Source organism: Schistocerca serialis, chromosome 5, assembly GCF_023864345.2.
Source record: "Schistocerca serialis cubense isolate TAMUIC-IGC-003099 chromosome 5, iqSchSeri2.2, whole genome shotgun sequence".
Taxonomy (NCBI): Eukaryota; Metazoa; Arthropoda; class Insecta; order Orthoptera; family Acrididae; genus Schistocerca; species Schistocerca serialis.
The window spans coordinates 142182461-142205394 of NC_064642.1; the positions used below are offsets into that span (position 1 = coordinate 142182461).

The window sequence follows — 22934 nt, forward strand, 5'->3', positions numbered from 1 at the left end:
GAAATTTTCTAAAGGCCTGTGTTTGTAACTTGTACTGCAAAAATACTCCATGCAATGGCTGTTTAACTGTTTAAGGAAAGGCAGTTTTCGAACATAAATTCAAAATGTCTCAGATTGTGGGGCGAATCCGGGAATTGGCGAAATTATTTGCTAATGGATTTGGAAACAGATAATTATCTTCTGAAACTCATAACTCCTCGCATAATACGGAAAAATACTTGTACTAGGACAGCAATTTCTCCACACGAGCGGCTGATGGTGGTGTTAAGATTCCTGACAACAGGAAGAAGCAACAGGTATCTAGAATCTTCTACTGCAATTTCGAAACAATCATCGAATGAAATCTTACCCAACGCATGTGAAACTATTTCCACTGCTCTGAAGGAGGATTTTATGAAGTGCCGCAGTTGTGTAGCCTAAAATATCAATTCTGATAATTAAAAGATACTATTTTTTAAAGTTTTATATTTTTTTAAAACTCAGTACATTCTTAGAAATTGTAGTTGTGGCCAATGAGCTGTAGTGTAGTTTGTCACTGAGTCAGGATTTTCAGTTCCCCACCTGAGATTAGAGAAGGTCGAAATACCACAACTTGGTTGACATGTTTCCCTATCCCCAGCTCCAGATCGAATATTTCCCTATTTTCCTTAGGGTCAACTGCTCGTAATTTCTCTATTAAGGAATTATAAGCTACTGTTTTCTTATCTCGATCGCTGTACTTCTTGTTTTTAATTTTCCAAAAACATATGTGACTCCTATGCATTCCAATAAACTTAGTGATGAACTGTCAAGAGCACTGACACGTGTCTACCACTTAAAATTCGTTGTCCACACATAGGCGAGAAAGGCCAGACTGTTGTTTCAAATACTTGTATGAGCCGTATTTGGGGCGGTCTGCTATCTACACGCTCGGATGTGTCTGCACTGATACGGTTAGTGCCCACAGGTTTGAGCAATTTTGCTTAAACCCTCAACTTCAGATTTGCGCGCATCTTACTTCTGCGCAAAACTTCTGTATTCTTGCAATGATCTGCCTGCGCAGCTTTATATCTGCGCAGCTTTATATCTGCGCAGTCAGAGCTGTGTGTGTGTACGATCCTTCTACTAGTAAACTTTGGACTGTATTTTTTTTTTTTTAACAGGAAAAAAATGTTGTGTTGTTTTGATACCAAGAGTGGGGGTAGGTTTAGAAGCAGTAGCGGGACGTGCGTATTGCGAAATTGACAAATGTGAAATAAGCAAGTGATAACGGTATCGTCGTGGGTTTTACTTTGGTAGTGGCGCCTTCTGTCTCAGAACAGAGATTTATATCACAACAAAAATGAAATTCTGTTTACAAAACGCTACAAAGTGCGGAAGACTTGGAGTTATTACGGAGATTTCACGTTTGCCGGAGATGGCGCTAGAGACACCTCTCCTGCTCTTGTATACGAAGGTATATTGTGCAACAGATGATGCTGGTTTATAAGATTTGTTGCAAAAGCTTTGTTATGATTGTTTTATCTTGGAGGAAAAGTGCACTTTACAATCATACTTGTGCTTGTTGCGTTACGGAACTGTGCCGAACCCTAAGTTTTCTCATTTATAGTGCAGTTTATTGGACATAGCTGTAGCAATAAATTTTACTATAGGGCTCTGTATTTCTTTTACAAAATAATGTTGAATTTATTCATTATTTTCCAACTTTTTCTTTTTTAGGGTGGGTCTGTGCCTCACCTTACACATGAAGTCCTGGAGATGGTTTCTAATGAGAAGCATCCTCTGTGTGTTAGCCTACCAACAACTATTCACATGCATTCACCAGTTGCTGAGATAAAGAAGGGCCTAGCCTCATTCATTGGCATGAAGGTTAGTATATATTGATTTCTGTATAAAAGAATTATTTTGTGTGTAGGACTTTTATTATTGAATTGTGTGTTTGACACAGTTGTTACCGCACAGCATTAATACTATTACTTTGAGGATGAGTTTCTATGCCGCTACAAACCTAGAAGGGAAATATTGGGATTAAGTGAAGCATTCTGTGCTACTTTGCCAAGTAACAACCAAACTTGTCTTCAACATAAACTAGAGCTCAGGATACACTATCAGTAACTCACCAGAACTGGTTTTGTATACACAGTCATTGGCTTCCCCAGCTCACACCCAAACTATCACTTTACAACCTAAGCTAGGCCTTGTGCAACAATACAGGTCAGTCGTCACCACAACCTGTATTCCTGAAACTAATTTCGATTCAGAATACATATAGTCACTGTTCTGTGCACTTTGTTTCCTCAAGTATGAAATTATATGACACTTTATTATTACATCTAGGAGAAAGCTAACATCTGAGATTGGTAGATTCAGTTGACACAAATGTTGAACTTAATGGTATGTCCATCTGCTTCAACTCATGAAATAATCTAAATGGAGGACTTAAAGATCCGGCACAAGTGTGCATAAGATGCACTAACAAGAATTGTTATTCTCGTAATGTTCATTAGCTTCGCCAATTTGCACATTGTTTGTTCACTTATTACATTATTGTTCAAAGCTAACACGTGTTATCAGTAGGTTTAACCCATCTTAGAAAAAGAGCAATGTTTGCTACAAATTGTCAGCTTTCACCAATGATGGAATGTTAATGGCTGTTGTCATGTCACCTTTTGCTGCATATATGCACATTTTTGTTGTTAGTTGACAAAGCCAACAAATTGGAAAGAAAGGAAGAACTGTTTGTGGTGGCAGACTGATCTGTGGCTTAGCCTGTGTGAAAAATTGCCAATAACATCAGTTTAAAGTCACCATATTGTTTATGGCATTTGTGTGTTTCCTGTGTCACTGTTCGAAGCTGATGGCACATATTGAACATTCCCCTACATCCATCCACCCCTTCCAGTTCAGTATACATAAAAAAATAACTGGCATTGTCCATATCAATTCAGACAGGCAAGGAAAAAATCTCACCTTCATAGTCTTGGATGTTACTGAATTTAGCATATGTTAAAATGAAGGACTAAGTAAGGAACATTTATTTGTTTGTTTTCTCCAAAATAAATTTCTGCTCCAAGATACGGCCCTCCAAAAATGACACTGCGCATACCATTTTGAAGAAGCGGATTTTGGAAAAAATTTTAAAATGCTGTATCTCCGGAACAGTTCTGGATATTTTATTGGGTTTTTTTATTTGAAAGATAACTGCTTTATGATTACTAAGAAATCCACCATTTGGACCTACATGTCAAAGTTCTTTTACTATAGTGCTCTGAACTTTTTTTTATAATTTATAGAAATTTTTTTTTTTTTTTTTTTTTTTTTCAAAAATGCCAATACATAGAATTTTGATTTTTTTTCTGTTGATTAGTACCATATAGTTCTACATTTCCTGAAAAGGAGAACTTTCACTTTTAGGTCGTACAGGTTTTATAAACAATTGAAATATTTGCCATGCATAAAACCTGTTTTATTACCACATAACAGGCTCATCAAAATCAAAACCTAGCTTTATTTGACTTAATTTTAGTTTTGAAAGATGAGTAAGAGACTCATTTTCCAAGCATTTTAAATGGTTCCAAAATGTATGTGAAAGGTCCAAAGATTTAAAGGTTTCATTTGTACAACTTCTGTGCACTCTGTTTTGTATTTAAATTAGCCAGTCAATGAACTAAAAATGTGTTACACTGCTTATAGAGTGATGTTTTGCTGTTGAACCAATAGTAACTGGAGCACTTACAATCTTCAAAACATTGTGAATAGGAAGTGAATATTGATGGTATTGTTGCTGTCCTTCAGCTGGAAACCCATAATGTGTAGTGGTCCATTGGGCAATCCACAATAGTTGCGCCTCTTTCGGCTGCCGTGTCAAGGAAATGACAGTGATAGGCACCACACTGAAATTCTAAGGTGTTTTGGAGACCTACGCAGCTTTACTGCCTCTGTATGCGACATGGCTGTGTGATCCTGCACGGGGGACCTAATGATATGTCTGCTCTCTCGTGCACTTTTTGTGTTGCTGAAATCCTGAACAAGAATTGAGTGTGCCCTTTTGAACTCATCAATTCCATATTCGCGTAACACTCATGGGATATTAACCACTGCAAGCATCAGTATTGCAGAATGCATTCTCAATAGGGCGACAACCTTGCCGCTGTCAAATTCTGACACTTGCTGATATTCATTTCTCCTTTCTGCAGGAGTTATAACACAGTCTGTCACAAACCACCAACTTTCTAATGTGATTTCTAAACCAATAACCTGCTGTGCCTAATCTTTCCTTGTGTACAAAATGTAGGTGGTGTTACTCCTTCCAGTACTGAATGGTTACACAGCAATACTAATCATTTGTGCAGCCAAGCATGTTGTATACCTGGTGTCAATTTGACATTTTTTCGTGCGTTGTCTTAATGGTGTTGCTATTTTAATGGTTAGCAGTTCATTAACATATGTCTTTTTCTGCCAAAACATAATCAGTGTTCAGCAGTAAACACAGGACAATATAACTGTACCAATTTGAGCCACATACATTCATACTCTCCTTAGTAATTATTATATTGTTACCCTAATCTGGCTTTAACCTCATGTGTTTTCTCTCTTTCCAAAAAAACTGATGAGATGGTGCAGTGATAACACCCTGGACTCACATTGAGGTGTGTGGCAGTTCAAATTCTGTCCAGCCTTCCTCATTTAGATTGTCAGTTGTTCCCCTAATCTGTTTACGGCAATTGCCTGAACAAGTCCTTTGAAAGCAACATGGCCAATTTTGTTTATTCATCTTACCCAATCAAGCTTGTGCATTGTCTCTAATGATCTTGTCATAGACAGTGTGTTAAATTGTAATCTTATATGTTAATCTTGCATTTTAAATTCAGGAAGTGAAATGTATGTTTGTACTGCTATAAAAGTAGAGGGGCAAACTATCTAGCTTTCAGTACTAATTGCTGCTTTTCGGGTAGGAAAGTGTGTTGTGTTGGGGAAAGTTAAAAAGGAAAGGCATGTTACTCAGACCCCAGGATGACACAGACTCACCTGTCATGAGGGTGATGGTACATTCATTACAGCTAGGTCTCTCTCATCCTTGGATCTGAATGATCTGTCATTCCTGTGTAACCAACACACCCCTCTCTCCTCCCCGATAAGTAGCTGTTAGTTCCGAAAGCTAGGTAGTGTGTTAGCAATACCATTAATGTTATTTCCTGAATGTATGTTCTGACCAGCAGTTATTTATTACATTTTCTCAGTTGAACTGTCCGTTACTCCAATAAACCAACATTGTAGATCATTTAGTGCCCCTAAAAGTGGTTGTTTTTGCTTGGTAATTGTTCTTGGATAGTCTCCCCAAAGAGGCATGTTGTTGGACCACTAACCATCAGCTTGAGACATTGCATTAGCACATACAAATTGAAGAAGGTAGTGTGAAGGACTTTTGTATTTTTTAAACTTTCAGAGTAACACACATGATCATGTCTTAGTTTAAAGAGAAAACACAAGAAAAAGAAAAAGCAGAATTACTAATTCATATTAGAAAAAAAATATTGATTGTTAATCATTTACAATGTGCATTTTGTAATTATAGTTGTCCTGTCCAACAGATGTTTTTATTGCTCCACATGCCATATTTCTTGGACAAAAGTGTGTGATTCTTTTATTTTCTTTAAGTTTTTTATTTATTTTTTATAGGACTACGTGATCTACTGTGGTGTTCAGGACCCAGCAGTAGTCAGTCCCTCAGGATACAACGAGAAGGGAGCGGTCTCTGTGTGGCCCAGAAGTGGTAATCATTCCCTGACACCGGATATGTAAGCACTGATTTAAGACAAAATTATCTTTTAGCCTAATGTTAAAATTTATATATGAGAACACAGATCTGTTTAACAATTTGTAATATTGGACATAATAAATGTTTAAGAATGGTAAACATATAAAAATCTTCATTTGGAATCTATCTTTAGTTTCATGCTTGCAAAACACTTGCTATCGTCCACCCCCCTCCCCTCCCCCATTTGCCATTCTAATTGCTTGTATCCCTTCAGCAACCTACCTCTTTACCACGTAAATGTGGCCTGTCATGTTTTCTCCCATCGGTAGGATTATACTCATCTCTCTTGCTCTGTCCTCCATATTCCCACTTACCTCTGTGACTAGGCAACTGCAGCTTTAAAGAAGTGAAACCAGCTACAGCACCACTAAATATGGTGTTACATGCAAGTGACAACTGGAAGATAGAATTGAGAGTATGAGAGTCCCAAGGTATTTTGTCTGTTCAGCATGCACTCTTTATCGTTTACAGTTTCATAGGATGTGTCTTTGTATCAAGAATATGTCTAACAGATTCTTCAGTGTTATATTTAGTCCCTTACACAGTACTAAATAGTGTGTGATATCAGTGGATTAAAAAGAATGATGTAATTCTAATGTTTTAGAAAGAAAGGTTTTCCAAACTTTGAAACATAAAATCATACAAATAGAGGAGAATCTTAAACTGAATATTTTGAGATAAGGAGCCGATCATTGGAAATGAATATTTCAGGCAGTATAGGAACGTGAATGAGGTTCTTGTGATGGGGTTTGTATTTGTAAACTGCTGTTTTAATTTTTTTTATTCATGTCGGAACCATCAGTACAAAGAAAAACAAAGAGGAAATACAATGTACATAAAACAAGACACTTTAACTAAGCATTACTGTGTGCGAGTGTTAATGTTTCACAACAAGCAACTCCTTCCACAGAAATGTTGGTGTAGCTAGTCAAGCTATACACAATCAACTGAGATGTGAGTGATATTAAACACTATTTCGAGGCTGTTACTGAGATTACCGTTAATATTGTCTGCCTGGTCATTAATCCTTTCGTGGCTGTGGGTATGCATATATGCCCAACAGGCAGGGCACCCTGATGGCTTTGGGCATACATGTACACATGGCAGGTGAAACAGCCATATGGCTAAAGCATTCATTTACACCTGACAGGCAGGAAGACCTGATGGCTGGGAGTGGGAGCAGGTAAATGTGCACAAAAGAATGGTGACTCACTGTTGTCTGCATTTCGCATCACTGCCAATGTCATCGTTAACTTGTCTTCTTTTTAATGTTGGAAAGTGCTACAGCTTTAACCTGCTCCTGGTGCCTTTCTGCTGACAAGACCATCGAATAGATATAGTTTTGTTTCCTAACATACACAAGACAAATGACACAAATATATATACTCTGAAGGACATGAATTATCCTAATGAATTGATGTATCAGATGTTACAAAAGGAGAACTGTGTAGCAAAATACTTGCAGTTTCTTAGCAACTCTCATGGCCATGCTGAACAGAAAGCGGCACACACAGCCAAGTACCTTTAATCTGATTTTCTAATTTACAAAGTATACATGATCCAAACACACAAAGTGTGAAAGGGCACGTATTATAGTACAGAACTGATATATCAGATGTTACAAAAGGCAAACAGTGTAGGAAGATGGCTGGCCGTGGTGGTCAAGCAGTTCTAGGCGCTTCAGTCCAGAACCGCGCGACCGCTACGGTCACTGGTTCGAATCCTGCCTCTGGCATGGATGTGTGTGATGTCCTTAGGTTAGTTAGGTTTAAGTAGTTCTAAGTTCTAGGGGACTGATGACCTCAGATGTTAAGTCCCATAGTGCTCAGAGCCATTTGAACCATTTTTTTTGTAGGAAGATGCTTGCAGTTTCTCGGCAATTTTTGCGGCTGTACAGAACAGAAGACGATCTGAGTTTTGGGTGTCTTCATTAGAAACTGCTCACTTCAGATTTATATCTTGACACATATTGGTCTGAAGTTAATGAGATTGTAATGGGCTATGGGCACATGTATTGCTAGTGTAAATCTCAAGTTACAGAATTTCCCAATTGCAAAGAGGAAAGTTTCTATCATTTTTCTAAACTAACTGTTTCTTAACCCAGGTAAATGTACTACAGAAAGCTTGGATTAGTTTTGAAGTTCTATTTCGTGGCTGTACAGTGTGATACTGATTTTATAAAGAAAAGATTGGAAAGTGGTTTTGTGCACACTGGAACGAGGGATTAGCCAACAATGGACACAGTCTACAGTGGTCGTATGGCTAAGTCAGCTGCCCACTGGCGAGGCGCACATCATGTTTGCCCCCCCCCCCCCCCCCCCCCTTTAGCCAGTCAGGCAGGATGGACACTCGGCCCTAGCAGCTGTGAAAGGGTCAATATACATTAACTGCAAGGGTCCCAGTCCACTTTCCTGGGTCACACCTGAATGTATTTCATTTGCTGATGACAGTTCTTTGAAGATAACTTGTTTCATTCTATCTAGAAATCCTTAGTACAGTCACAAAATCTGTTTCATACCTCCTCCATCCCCCTCTCCACCCCCTCCATATGATTGTAAGCACACTGTACAAAAAAATTAGTAACCCTCAGGAGATGTGACACTAATACCATGTAACACTGCCACTAGTGTTGATCATGAATTCAGTTCAGTGAGAAAGGAAGTCCACAAGTTTGTTCAGATGTGCCATATCTGCCTGCTGCCAATCATAGATGATTAGATCCCTTAGAACAGTGGTGGTCAACCTGGTCCTACAGCCCGCTAGTGGTCATTGCAAATTTCATGGTGGACGGTAGGTGATAGAGGATTTAAAAAATATTTCTTTAGGTTTTCATAAAATTTTACATGAAGTATTTGATAAGTAATTGTTATTATATGCTTTAATTTGCTGTAAATATACCACCAATTTTGTAAAGTAAAATTACTTCCCTCTTTTATAAATCATCATTGCTTTGGGACTGGTGGGCAGTTAGAAAATTTTACTACTAATGGAGATAAAAACAAGTGAATGGTAGGTATAAAAGATTGACTACCCCTGCCTTAGAGCTATGAAATCACGGGAATGTTGAGTGCTACTTTCCACCCGATACCGTATTTACTGGAATCTAAGCCGCACCTGAAATTTGAGACTCGAAATTCAAGGGGAGAGAAAATTTTTAGGTCGCACCTCCAAATCAAAACAAAGTTGGGCCATTGTAATATGAGACACAATTTAGGTCAAATGAATGACGGTACAGCTATAGTAGTTTGGTTCGAGTCGTAAGCTTAGCAGTTAAGCTTTACCAGGTAGCCATTGCTATGCGTCAGGCGCTCCGTCCATATTTATATGGGTACCCTTCCTTTTTCACATGCTTCGTCTGGTTTGAATTGATTGCTTATTTTTCTTTGGGCCATCAGGGCACTGATGCATTACTTTAAAAGAGAAGAAATTACAACTCATCGATATGCACTTCAGTCAGTTATTTCTTAGAAACAGTTTGAGATGTACCAGCATTAACTAATGGCAGCAATTCCAGTCAATCTTGAAACTCATTGTCATTGAAAATGCGTTAACACTAGCCTCTGGCCCCTTTCAGTTAGGATCTTTCTGTAACCACTGTTCTTATGTCAAGTTAAATTCCTTATGAAAGCTAGACAGTCTCTGTTGATACACAAGCAAATTGAGCAGCTTCATTCACGGGCATTTCCAAACACAGTAGCTCCTTTCTGTCATTCTGTCATGTTGATCCATCTCACAGTGCTCCCATACAACTGACTGTTATACATACATCACTCCACTGTGTAGTAGACTAGCTCCTTAAGTACCTTAAAGTTCAATGCAGCTTAATTGTGAGTGTTTGGGCTGAAATGGCTTTTATTTGTGGTTTGTGTAATGGAAGAGTGACTCTGTTGATGTTATGCAAAACTACCTTAAACAGAAACTGTTGCAACTACTTGTGTGTTGAATACTTAGTATACTGCAGTGCAGTGCCACACTTCTTAAACTGTTTCCCTCCAAATTATTATTCACAATTAACTATTAATTGGACTGGTTGTGACCTATACTAACACCGCTACACATCCAATGACAAGACACAGAAACTACTAGCAAGTACGACAAAAGAGAGAAACACATTATTTCATACATTTGCTTCAGCACAAACATACTACATTCATATGCTTGCAGTCATGCAGCATTGATACATAAAATGGTAATAAGAATGAACAACTAAATAAGTGGAGTGTCAAGGCCTAAAATAAATCTTAATTTCAACAATAAACTGCCATGTGCAATGCTGCCTGATTCTGATTCGAACCCACAACCTTCAGCATACCAGCCAAACAACTTAACCACTAGGCTGTGGCACCATTTTCAAATTGGTGAACTATAGTCAAGGCTCTAATGGTTCAGAAGAAATTCTTTTTTATCAGTTGCTTGAAAATGAGACACTTTTATGGTGAATAGTTGCAGGGTTTGATGTCTTGGACTCTAATCTGCTCCACCGTATAGGTGGTTCCAGGACATCGATCACACCTATTGGGATCTATCCTTGTAAGTACATGTCTGTCCTGTGCTTCATCAGTTTTTCTTCTTATCTTTCCAGTCTCTCAACCTTCCAGTCTCACTGTCCGGCCATAGAGGAGCATTCCCCTCGTAAGTTAGTACCATCCAGGACTGGAGCAACTGAATTACATTCTCCACCAGGGTTTCGACAACCTCTCTTCGTGCCCTGAAATGGGAAATGTCCTGACCACTATCCTTCACACCCCTCCCACAGTGGTATTCCGCTGTCCATGGAACCTACACAATATACTCGTCCATCCCTACACAACCCCTGCTCCCAAACCTTTACCTCATGGCTCATATCCATGTAATAAACCTAGATGCAAGACCTGTCCCATACATCATCCCACCACCAACTACTCCAATCCTGTCACCTATCCCATCAAAGGCAGGGCTACCTGTGAAACTAGTCATGTAATCTACAAGCTAAGCTGCAACCACTGTGCTGCATTCTATGTGGGCATGACAACCAACAAGCTACATTAGATACGTTATGTTAGACACTGGCACCAATGAAGAACAGGTAAAATGTTAGAGTGCAGTATATTACTTGTAGGCAAAATACTATAGTGGAAAAAATGTCTAATATTAAATTTAATTTTTTTAATTAAGTCAGCAGTGTCCAGATTGTGTTTCAGAAAGTCATTAGCATTGGTTGGATATTATGTTAAACAACAGTCTTGCTTAATGTGTTGGACTTAGTTAACCAACCAACTGCAATCTGCTGGATAGTTGTGGGTCTCAGTGTAACTGCAAGATGTATCAGGCACTTTTTTTCTGTTTGAGAAGGAAGTCCTTGCCTAGTCTATGGTTTGAATGTGTTGTGTTGTGTGTTTTCCATGAATATCAATCCAGGTTGATGCCTTCTGGTTTAGTGCATGTATTTATGCTAGTTTGTACTCTTGGTGGTACTTGCTGGATACATATTTGCTCCTGTTTATGGCACATATCAAGTCCTTGATCAAGAAGTTCTAAAGCAGTTTTTATTGGTAGTTGTAAGGCTTTCAGCATATCAGATGTAGCACTTGGGACGTAGTCGTGCATAGGAATATTTTGGTTATCCAGTTTCTTCATATACTCATGTAACAATGTTTCCTGGCTTCAGATTTCAAGTGGAGAGGTATGTCTGAGGTTGGGAGCCAGTAAGTTGGTGTAGCTTTTAGAAAACCTGTGATTGTATGCATTGTTGTAAAACAGAGTGTAATACCGCATCCCCATGTAGTACTACACAACATTTGGAGGATGCTGTTTATGTTGTGAATTTGGCGCTATAATCAGTTCATCATAAGATTAAACCTGATGTAAAAAAACACAAATGTAATGATTGGTCAGACACCATAGCACATGTACACTGGCGTTGTTACGCTCTTGGAAGTAGATCCTCCTTATGTATTAGATATCTCATTACCAAGTTACATTAAAGGAAACTCTAAGATATTCAAATGCATTAACAGCCATCAATGTTTTTCTTAATCACACTATAGCTGTGTAGTATTTATTTCAGAAATTGTGTACAGACACAGCCTTTGCAGTTTTGTGCTCTGATTGTCACACTGTTAATGTGCAGTATAAAAATGACTGAGGCTGCTCTCTGTTCCGTAGTGAAACATGCATGTGGAACACATTAAAAAGTTCCAAGAAATAGGCTGTTCTTAATGTTTTTCATAAATTTATGGAGATAATTGGCTTTGAAGTTTCTCCAGCTCTGTTTTTCCAGCTCCATATGTAATGCAGTTGAGTAACAAACAGGTTGAATGTTCAGTGTAGTCGGTAGTGTGTGGCAATGTCAACGGAATATGGTTATTCATGCGTTGGTTCAAATCTCGCCAGAAAAAAAAAATTCTTGTTAAAATTGAAATACCTACATCTCATAATTATAAAACTCATCATCATTTCTTATGAATAATGCACGTCTTCTTGTTTCTGAGTACATATTGGAGGCAAAATTTCTGTTTCCATTTCAAATAAGAATTGTTTATTATTGATGTTTTATGAAAGACTGTTCATAAAAGTTGTTTAAATTAAGAAAACAAAACAATTTAATTTTTTAAGGCAGAAATGAGAAATCAAATCCTCTCTATTTGGGCTATGTCCATCGTTTTATACCACAGAGGTACAAAAGTATCAAAGAAACATGAGAAACAATCATTTTCACAGCATCGAGCACATCATACAAATGCTGCATTTTTACATTTGCTACTGTACCATTACAATATGAACACAACAGAACTGATCTGGAGCCAAGCTGCTGGATTTGGCCCGAGAAGTAACAAGACTGTTAAGCTACCAGACGTACTGGAACTAACACACACAGCTTTTTCACATGTCACTGCCAAACGCTGGAGGGATATAGGACGGCTCGTCATAAAAGAAGAAAAGAAAATGCTGCACCGGGTTGGCTTCGTGGATTCTGTTGTCGATAGGCTCACTATCAACGTAGCAGGTGACACTCCCAAAACTGAAATGTATTTCTCGGATTCGGATAAGGAAGGAGTTAAGAGATTACCAGATGACTGAGTGTAAGTAATACCATCAGTGGCTTCAATATTTAACTATACAGTGAAATCCTTCAATACTCTCATATGTTACACTCAGCTTATGCAGAAAAATTACCCTGTAGGTAAGTCAGGAATTCTCATCTTTCTTGTTTTTAATTACAATAGTACATTAGCTAAAAATGATAACGTGTTGCGGTTTTCATGTAGTCATCTAAGGAGTGTATTGTGGGAGATCTGCAGTGTATTATTTCATTCCGCTTATAAATTAATTGACATTCGAAGCTGTATTGCTTCTCTGCTCGTCCCTTTTTACATGTGAACTGCAGCTGGCCACGTCACTGCAGGCTAGCTGTACCAGCTGACTGGCCAGTACTGTCAAAGTTAAATGCGCCGGTAAAGCTGTTGTCCCATATTATCGTTAAGTCAATGTGTGCGTAATGCACAGCACAATACATACCCTTATTATCGTCCTTGACAGTACTCGAGAAAGCTTGGCTGCAGTCCCACGTGAAACGGAAATCCATTGAGGTTCCAGAAAATGTAGAAGAATACGTAGTGCAATGTTTACATCAGGTTCATTCTTAGATGAACACATTATAGTATTATTCAAGTGTGATGAACAGATGAAGGCTCTGTCAAGTGTGACCAGAATGCTTTGGAGGTAGATAGCAATAAAAGTATCTGTCTGTGCAAGCAGCATTTCAAACAGCTTCTTCAATGTTTTTGAAGTTGCAATATCCTAAATCAACCTCAAGTATAGGGTTTTTATGGTTGTCACGTTCAGTGTTTCCACAGCCCTTCCTTGCTGAAGAATTTTTCTATTGTTAACCCTTTAACTGCTCTGGACGTGTTAACGCGCGCACCTTTGTACCTGTCCCTGTGTGCTCTGAATGTGTTTACACACGCCACCAGTCCTACCTGTTACTCTGATCGTGTCTATGCGTTGACACATTCAGAGTACCAGGTAGGACTGATGGCACGCGTAAACACGTTCAGAGGACACAGGGACAGGTACAAAGGCACCTGTCCAGAGCAGTTAAAGGGTTAAGCTGACCATAGCATCTTCAACAGAATTCTTCACTGGAATTATATTCTTCAAGGGTAGGATTTTAAACTGAATGGCTTCCAATAGTGTATGTAGATTATAACAGGGTGTATATGCCCCAGGAAATCTGGGAAAAACCCAGGAGCTGTTTCATTTGGAAAAGCTTGGGAATTTTTCATTGTTTTAATTTTCAGTTTAAGTTTTGTAAGAATTGATACTCTAATAAAGAGTTATACTTCAGTCCATTACTACAGAATAATACTCCAACAATAAACATAAATGAGAGAATAGCACCAAAATAAAACTTTAGTTGCAAGAAAATATGCCATTTACGACAACAAAACACAGTGCCCATGCAGGCATCTACTGACAACAAAATGTGTCAAAGGCTTTAGGACAAAGACTATGCAATAATTTGTTACTACAAACTACTTTTGATGAGCATGACATCACAACTGTTTATGTTTCTAACAGGCCGTGGAAAGATTTTGCAAATGGTGGTCTGAAAAGAGTTACTTTTGAAGTAAATTTCCTTTTACGCAAGATGAATTATGTTACATGTGAGAAAGTGTGAAGAATTTCTTAAATTACAGAGTGACCACCTGCTTGGAAAAATTTCAAACCCAGAAGACCAGCCATTTATGCCATTTATAAATTGCAAATCTGAAAATACTGAATATTTCAAAATGTGTTCATTATATATTCCATATAAATTATTGATGTTTAAATACTGGAAACTGCTGGCAAACTACTGCCTATGGCTGATATACAGTGCAGCTGAGAGAAAAGAAAAGTCATTATTGTGGTGCGTTGCACCTCCCCCTCCCCCCACCCCCACCCCCCGTCCCACAACACACACTCACCATTAGTTTATCAAGAGCTTCTTGACACCAGCTTCCTGCTCACATCTGGAATTCTCAGGGAATTTTATTGCCAAGTTTGAGTAACCACCCTAAAACTTTAAGTGTGCTATTTCCCTTCTTGTGAACTTTTAACTTTAATGAATAATGTGAAACAGTTGTTATATGAACTGAGGAGGCACTAATGCATTTACTTACGAGGTGTGCTGGAATGTAACGCTGAATTTTGTGCTTGAAAACTCTGTAAGATTTTTAAATAAAACAAATGTTATTAATATTCTACATCTTTTTTCTTTATGCCTACATATTTGTTTCTCAACTTAGTCACCCTGGCGACAAACAGACCACGAAAGACCAGTTTGTTCATACCATCACTGTAGAATGTGTGACTTTGTTGACGGAGCCACAATATTACCTCTCTTTGTACCACTTCGTCACTATCAAAGTGAAGTTCTCAAAGGCGTTCTCTAGGTTTTGGAAAAATCAAACAACGGAAAATCTAGTATGATGATGACAATATTATGAAAGATAAAAAAAAATGACTCTGAGGACTATGGGACTTAACTGCTGAGGTCATCAGTCTCCTAGAACTTAGAACTACTTAAACTTAACTAACCTAAGAACATCACACACATCCATGCCCGAGGCAGGATTCGAACCTGCGACTGTAGTGGTCGCGCGGTTCCAGACTGTAGTGCCTAGAACCACTCGGCCACACCAGCCAGCCTTATGAAAGATAGATTGGTATTCATTGTATAAGAGGAGGAGATGTTGAGTTGCAGACAGCCTCGACAAAAAGAGAGACTCCTAAAAAATGAGCTTTCGGCCAAAAGGCCTTGTTTTAAAGTAGATAACACATCTACATCTACATTTATACTCCGCAAGCCACCCAACGGTGTGTGGCGGAGGGCACTTTACGTGCCACTGTCATTACCTCCCTTTCCTGTTCCAGTCGCGTATGGTTCGCGGGAAGAACGACTGTCTGAAAGCCTCCGTGCGCGCTCTAATCTCTCTAATTTTACATTCGTGATCTCCTCGGGAGGTATAAGTAGGGGGAAGCAATATATTCGATACCTCATCCAGAAACGCACCCTCTCGAAACCTGGCGAGCAAGCTACACCGCGATGCAGAGCGCCTCTCTTGCAGAGTCTGCCACTTGAGTTTATTAAACATCTCTGTAACACTATCACGGTTACCAAATAACCCTGTGACGAAACGCGCCGCTCTTCTTTGGATCTTCTCTATCTCCTCCGTCAACCCGATCTGGTACGGATCCCACACTGATGAGCAATACTCAAGTATAGGTCGAACGAGTGTTTTGTAAGCCACCTCCTTTGTTGATGGACTACATTTTCTAAGCACTCTCCCAATGAATCTCAACCTGGTACCCGCCTTACCAACAATTAATTTTATATGATCATTCCACTTCAAATCGTTCCGCACGCATACTCCCAGATATTTTACAGAAGTAACTGCTACCAGTGTTTGTTCCGCTATCATATAATCATACAATAAAGGATCCTTCTTTCTATGTATTCGCAATACATTACATTTGTCTATGTTAAGGGTCAGTTGCCACTCCCTGCACCAAGTGCCTATCCGCTGCAGATCTTCCTGCATTTCGCTACAATTTTCTAATGCTGCAACTTCTCTGTATACTACAGCATCATCCGCGAAAAGCCGCATGGAACTTGCGACACTATCTACTAGGTCATTTATATATATTGTGAAAAGCAGTGGTCCCATAACACTCCCCTGTGGCACGCCAGAGGTTACTTTAAAGTCTGTAGACGTCTCTCCATTGATAACAACATGCTGTGTTCTGTTTGCTAAAAACTCTTCAATCCAGCCACACAGCTGGTCTGATATTCCGTAGGCTCTTACTTTGTTTATCAGGCGACAGTGCGGAACTGTATCGAACGCCTTCCGGAAGTCAAGAAAAATAGCATCTACCTGGGAGCCTGTATCTAATATTTTCTGGGTCTCATGAACAAATAAAGCGAGTTGGGTCTCACACGATCGCTGTTTCCGGAATCCATGTTGATTCCTACATAGTAGATTCTGGGTTTCCAAAAACGACATGATACTCGAGCAAAAAACATGTTCTAAAATTCTACAACAGATCGACGTCAGAGATATAGGTCTATAGTTTTGCGCATCTGCTCGACGACCCTTCTTGAAGACTGGGACTATCTGTGCTCTTTTCCAATCATTTGGAACCCTCCGTTCCTCTAGAGACTTGCGGTACACGGCTGTTAGAAGGGGGGCAAGTTCTTTCGCGTACTCTGTGTAGAATCGAATTGGTATCCCGTCAGGTCCAGTGGACTTTCCTCTATTGAGTGATTCCAGTTGCTTTTCTATTCCTTGGACACTTATTTCGATGTCAGCCATTTTTTCGTTTGTGCGAGGATTTAGAGAACACACACACACACACACACACACTCGCGTGCGGACGCAAACACAACTCACACATACATAACCAGTCTCTCTGGCCTCAGAGATTGGACAGTGAGCAAGTGCACATGATGGGAAAAACAACTGAGATTCTTGGGTAAGGCCGAAGCTGGTGTGGGGAGGGGCAGAGATGGCAGAATAGGTGTGGGGGACCGTAAAGTGCTGCTTGTGGGAGCATACAGGGACGTGATGGGGACAGGGTAGGGGAGCTGGGTGCTATCGGGAGGTTAGACGGGTAGGGGAATGGAAAAGGAGAGAAGTAAAAAGACTGTGGATGTGTTGGTGGAATATAATGCTGTGCAGGGCTGGAGTGGGGGCAGGGAAGGGGCTGCAACCCCTCCTTCCACAATAACCTCCATCTTTTCCTTTGGACATGTCGGAAAGAACAGACACCACACTGAATTCACAGCTGTGATATATGATATGTAAACTGAAGGAGAAGGGGTAGAAAGAAAAGGAAAGGAGAGGGACTAGCTATGTCAGCTGCATTGGGATTTTTCGCGGAATCAGCAGTGCTGAGTGAAAATTTACGCCATACTGGGATTTGAAGCCAGGATCTCCTCACTGCTGATTCTGCGAAAAGTCCCGATGCAGCTGACATCACTAGTCACTTCCCTTTTCTTTCCTTTCACCTCACTACTCCTTCGATTTACATACTTTTCAGATTCCATTGGTCGTTAGCTCTCATCAACCTCTGCCAAACTATGTAAATCAGGTGCTAACCTCCTTGCAGTACCTTCTCTTCATCTGTAAATTTCTCCAATTTTATAGTCCCAAATACAGTGAAACCCCTATTTTAGGTTTTAGTGCTGTCCATATTTAAAAAACGTAAAATTGAGAAAAATGCGTAATCAAGGAAAACATTAAAACCCCCTAAATTTGAGCAAAAACATATATAATTGGCATATACGATTAAAACTCGTAATCCTCTCCAATACATCATATAAAATCTGTATAAGTGAAGGAAATTAAATGTTCAATACAATATTTATACAATAATTTGTAGTAATGAATGTCCTCAGTTCTTAAAAAATCACAGGTGTGTAACAGCAAGAAAAGCTCGTCAAAAAACTGAAATTTTTGTCTCGGTACTAGGTAATAGAGCTCTTTTCTGACATGCTATGACCACACATTATAAGTCAAAACACGGGTTTTTTAGAGCTCTTTCCTTTGTGCTCACCCAGAAAAAAGCAAAAATTGATGAACATGGTGAATTGAATGGAAAAGTGAAGTACTGAGAAAGGCATTGGGATCTAACATTTGGGGGTGTGTGTTTTCCTTCTGTAGCCACTGGCAATGGTGACCAGAAACGAGGCTCTCAATTTATCGATTGTTGTACCGCCGAGTTGATGTTTTGTTAAGCTGGGGTCACACACACGATGAAAGTATCTCCGATTGCAGGTGCAGTGCAATTGCAAGTGTGAACTTCCAGCTTTTAATGGTGCAAATTAAGATATACAATTTTTGTCATGCCACAAAAAGTTCAACTTGGTTGTACTTTGTTGCGGCCTTTTTCTTCCACCACTGCTCCCTGGTGGCAGTATTTCGAAATACGAGCGTTCTGTCACAGTCATCATGGAGTAATCGCTGCTATACTGCATTCGATTTTAGTGTTTTAAATACTGAAAAAGTGAAAACGGTGGTCAGCAGGTGCACTTTCGTAGCTTCTGGAATGACAAGAACAGCAACCTACGTTGATTTTTTGCAGCAGTGTGTGTGTGTGTGTGTGTGTGTGTGTGTGTGTGTGTGTGTGCGCGTGGGTGCGCACTATATTTGCATGTATGCGCTCACGTGATATTTGCAAACCAATGGCATATCTGACAATCTTTTAGATTTCTGGATGAATAAATAAATAAATAAAATGAAGATGTGTAACCAAAAAAGCGAGTTGTATAAACATCCTGTGTTTCAGACCAAGAATTGTCTAAATTGTGGATTATATGCAGGAAATAGCTCCTGAATGTTATGTAGCTGCTTTTAAACTAAATATTGGTTTTTTGAAATGCCTATACCAAGTAATACAATAGGATTCTAAACTCCTGGGAGAATAGTGTGTCTGCAGGTGATATTTATGTGCCAGGTGTTGCCTAGCTTGCTATTGTACACAGTTTTTTTGTCTCTGGGTGTTATTTCTTTCACAAATGTGTTTGTGGCCCCTGATTTCTCCCTGTGCAAAATCTATTTTTGGATCCAACTTTCGGGTTTCATCTTCATTCTATTTAAGTCTTGTCATAGCTCTAATGCCATAAGCTACACTATAACATTCATACCCAAAAATATGATTTCAACTGATGCCACATTGAAAGCTGTGCAACTATGTAGAATTTATAGCGTCCTATGTGAATGATATCTCACAATACAACTACAGATAGCCACAAGCTGTTGTGCCCCATCAGTTGCATGTGTGAACCCGACTTTAGTGACAGGAGAATCTTAGTTGTAGCTAGAGCTCTTTACCGGAATGTGTCTGTGGTTGCACAGTGTGCGAAATATTTGTAATAAGGAAGAACATGAATGTTTTTGTTTATTGTTTCACTTGCAGTAATTTAGGCTGTCCTCTTAGGTTCCTGCCTAACCATACACTCAGAAATCATCAGAAATTCCTAAACAAAGAGCCAGATATTTGGTTAGAAGGATGAATATGAATTTTGTTGCTACTTGCTTCAGTCTCAGCAATTAAACTAGCTAACTACACACTCAGAAATCGCAATATATTCAGAAATAAACAGAGAAGAATTTGTGACAAGGAAGAATATGAATTTGGTTGCTGCTCATTACATCCAGAGCAATATGGGTTGTTCTCTTAGGTCCCTGCATAACCACACAGACGGAAATCACCATATATTCGGAAATGGACATCTAAATATTTATTTTATCCTTTGTTTTCTAATCAGACAGAAATTTTAAATAAGATCAAATATTGCAGAACATACTTGTATTACTTTCATAACAAAGTCTCAGAATGTAGTAGCAACGCTAAGAAGGAAAATTTTTTTTGCGTATAGCAGGATGTGAACCTACCACTCCTAAATGTGTAAGTCACAGCATTATTCATTATGTTACAGATTAATTCATGTCAGTTGTGTCTTATCTTTGTTGTTATAATATTTCTTGAAGCCTTATGTTTTTGATGCTTTATTAATGGACAATTAATGATGAAGGTGATGTGTTTGTGATACATTTGCAATGTGCCACTGCTTTGAAACAGCATATTGTGGCATGCACACTACAAAGGAAATGAATAATTGAAATGCACACAGTTCACACTAGGGTCATTCACATGCACTCGCAAAAATTGATGGTCTAAAGCCCACTAGTGGCATCACGACTGCAAAAAGTAGTTCGAAATCTACTCCATCCTAAGCCGAGTGGTCGAAGTGGAACATTCTGCAGTATTTACCAATGTGCAGTGTTTGCACTTCGAACTCTTCACTTGCTGTAGTGTAAACACAGCATGTTTCGAGAAAGTGTCTATATACACACACAAGTGTTCCTTCATGTGTGGTACTTATTTATACTAATCAATATGACATAAAGTTAAGCTGCTGTGATTTCAGCATGTCTCTGTTCCAGCAATCCGTTACGTTTATAAGTTAGTGGAAGCCATGGTCACTCCATTTGCTATAAACCGATCGCATCAGCCATACTTTGGGAAAGGCTGCCAAGTAAGCTTGCTGTTTATCGCTCTATATTCTACAAGCCACTGCATTAGCATGACATCACCATGCTATACAGTTAGTGGCTGCAGGTGGGAAACAAACATATGAGATGTTATATTCTGGCAGTTTTCACCATATTTCACAGTTTTCAGTTTATTTCATCACACAGGCTATCAATTTTTGCTATTTTTGAGGTGAACATATAATTAAATAACCCCCAGAACTGTGTGTTTTCAGGTATATTTTGTGGCAGTAGTGGGTTGGGAAATGGCTCAATTACCGTGTACATCATTAGCAAAAGTGATAGTCTTTTCAATTACATACTGTACTGTATTACTAGTGGCAAAAACCATTGATTTTCCTAGTGGATATATTATATGATGTAAAATTTTGAAATTTCTTTCTTGTTTGCTACCTGGGAGGAGAAAAGTGACATTCTCATACAAACTTTCATTTATAGCTTCCATGCCTGTGTGTACTTTATAATACAGTACTTTTAGTAATTTTGAATGAGGTCTGTGAACTTATTACATAATGAGCTAAACAAAGGGGCGAGCTTATTTTACATGTATTTATTTGATGTTGTGGCTGCACTGGCTGTTAGGGTGGCGTAATAAATCACCAGCCAACAATAGCTCACTAGCTAAAAATGGCCAATGGGCCTTGATTCTGACCAAGCATATTCTTCGAGAATCAGTGTTTGAATTTAAAAGGTTGGCACTCTGTATTGTTGTTGAATACAGTACATCGGAAATACATGCAAAAAGATGAGACTGAGTTACAAGTGGGACACAAAGATGGTGGACGAGACTGAGTTATAAGTGGCACAAGAAAAAGTGGTGGCTGGTGAGCACCTTCGTCATGTATTGGCTTGGTGCGGAACACTTTGTGTAGACTGTCATGTTTTTCCATTATTTCCACAATCTAGCAGTACTTGTATCATAATTGCATTGTGAAGCTAAATGTTGCAAGTTGTATTGGCAATGCGGATTGTAGATTATGTCAGCATTTCCTCTCTCACATCTCCACTTCCTGCAATGGCCTAAAATATGCCTTTAACTCTGCCACCATCTTTGGTGCAAACTGTCTTTTATGCTACTTATAACTTGTTCAGTCACCACTTATAACTCGTTCAGTCACATCAAATGTCAATGGGAAGAAAACAGGATAAAGTCAAGTGAGATGTCGAGTAAGAATGTAGAATCGAGTTAAACCTTACTAGGAAGAATTGTAAAATCAGGGAATTTTTAGCATTGATATTATGAGTTTTTCACAGGGACTATGAATTTATGGCACGAAATTGCGAAAAATGTAAAATTGGGGAGATGTAAAATTGAAGTTCTACTGTAGCTGTATCCTATGACTCACATTGAAACTCTTATCCTTCAGGACCTAGAGCAGCATATACAACGCCACCTCAGCTCTCCCATGTGTTCACCTTCTACTCCCCACCTTGCACTACAACTGACTACCACCTCTACAACAGTCTCCAAACCTCTTACCCCTTACGCCATCCCCTCGTAGCTGATAAACCCTGCATAGACCTACATGTACCACAGCCTCAGAAACTCCCTCTCACCATCATACTGAATCCAGAACCTAAACCGGCCTGAAACACAGACATGAATCATTCCTCCAAAAGCCTTAGTCCCACAAAAGTATCAGTTCTTTCTAAAGGCCTCAACCTTTGCCCCTCTCCCAAATTCAGTCATGCTGGACTTGGTAAAAACCTTCTCTTCTTCTCCGGGTCCCAGCAGTGGAAATACTTTTTCACCATCAACCCTACTTATCAGGCTCGCCCCCAAACCGATGTTGAATCCTGCCTGACTGAGTTCACTCCTCCGTCCAACCATGATCCACCCCCATACCCCCAAATCACCGTCTGTTAATATTTCAGAATTTCTTAACCTGAAACCTTACCTCACCATCATTCCACAAGCCCCTCAACATGTGAGCTGACCTTACATCCACAGAAAGAACTGCAATCCACCACCTAAAAACTTATCCCAATCTTATAAACCTATCTGCTGACAAGGGTTCCGCTACTATGGTTTTGAACCGCAGGGACTGCCTGACGGA

General features: G+C 39.2%; 1 protein-coding gene across 1 annotated transcript in view; it reads left to right on the forward strand.

The window, feature by feature from the left end:
- Nucleotides 1–1121: 1121 nt before the first annotated feature.
- LOC126480953 (queuine tRNA-ribosyltransferase accessory subunit 2) overlaps nucleotides 1122–22934 on the forward strand; it is a 75397-nt gene continuing 53584 nt past the window's right edge. Inside the window, exons 1-3 of the mRNA XM_050104380.1 lie at nucleotides 1122–1435; nucleotides 1699–1848; nucleotides 5659–5777. Coding sequence (XP_049960337.1) covers nucleotides 1322–1435; nucleotides 1699–1848; nucleotides 5659–5777 — 383 coding nt within the window. The 5' untranslated portion in view covers nucleotides 1122–1321. The remainder of the gene's footprint in view (nucleotides 1436–1698; nucleotides 1849–5658; nucleotides 5778–22934) is intronic.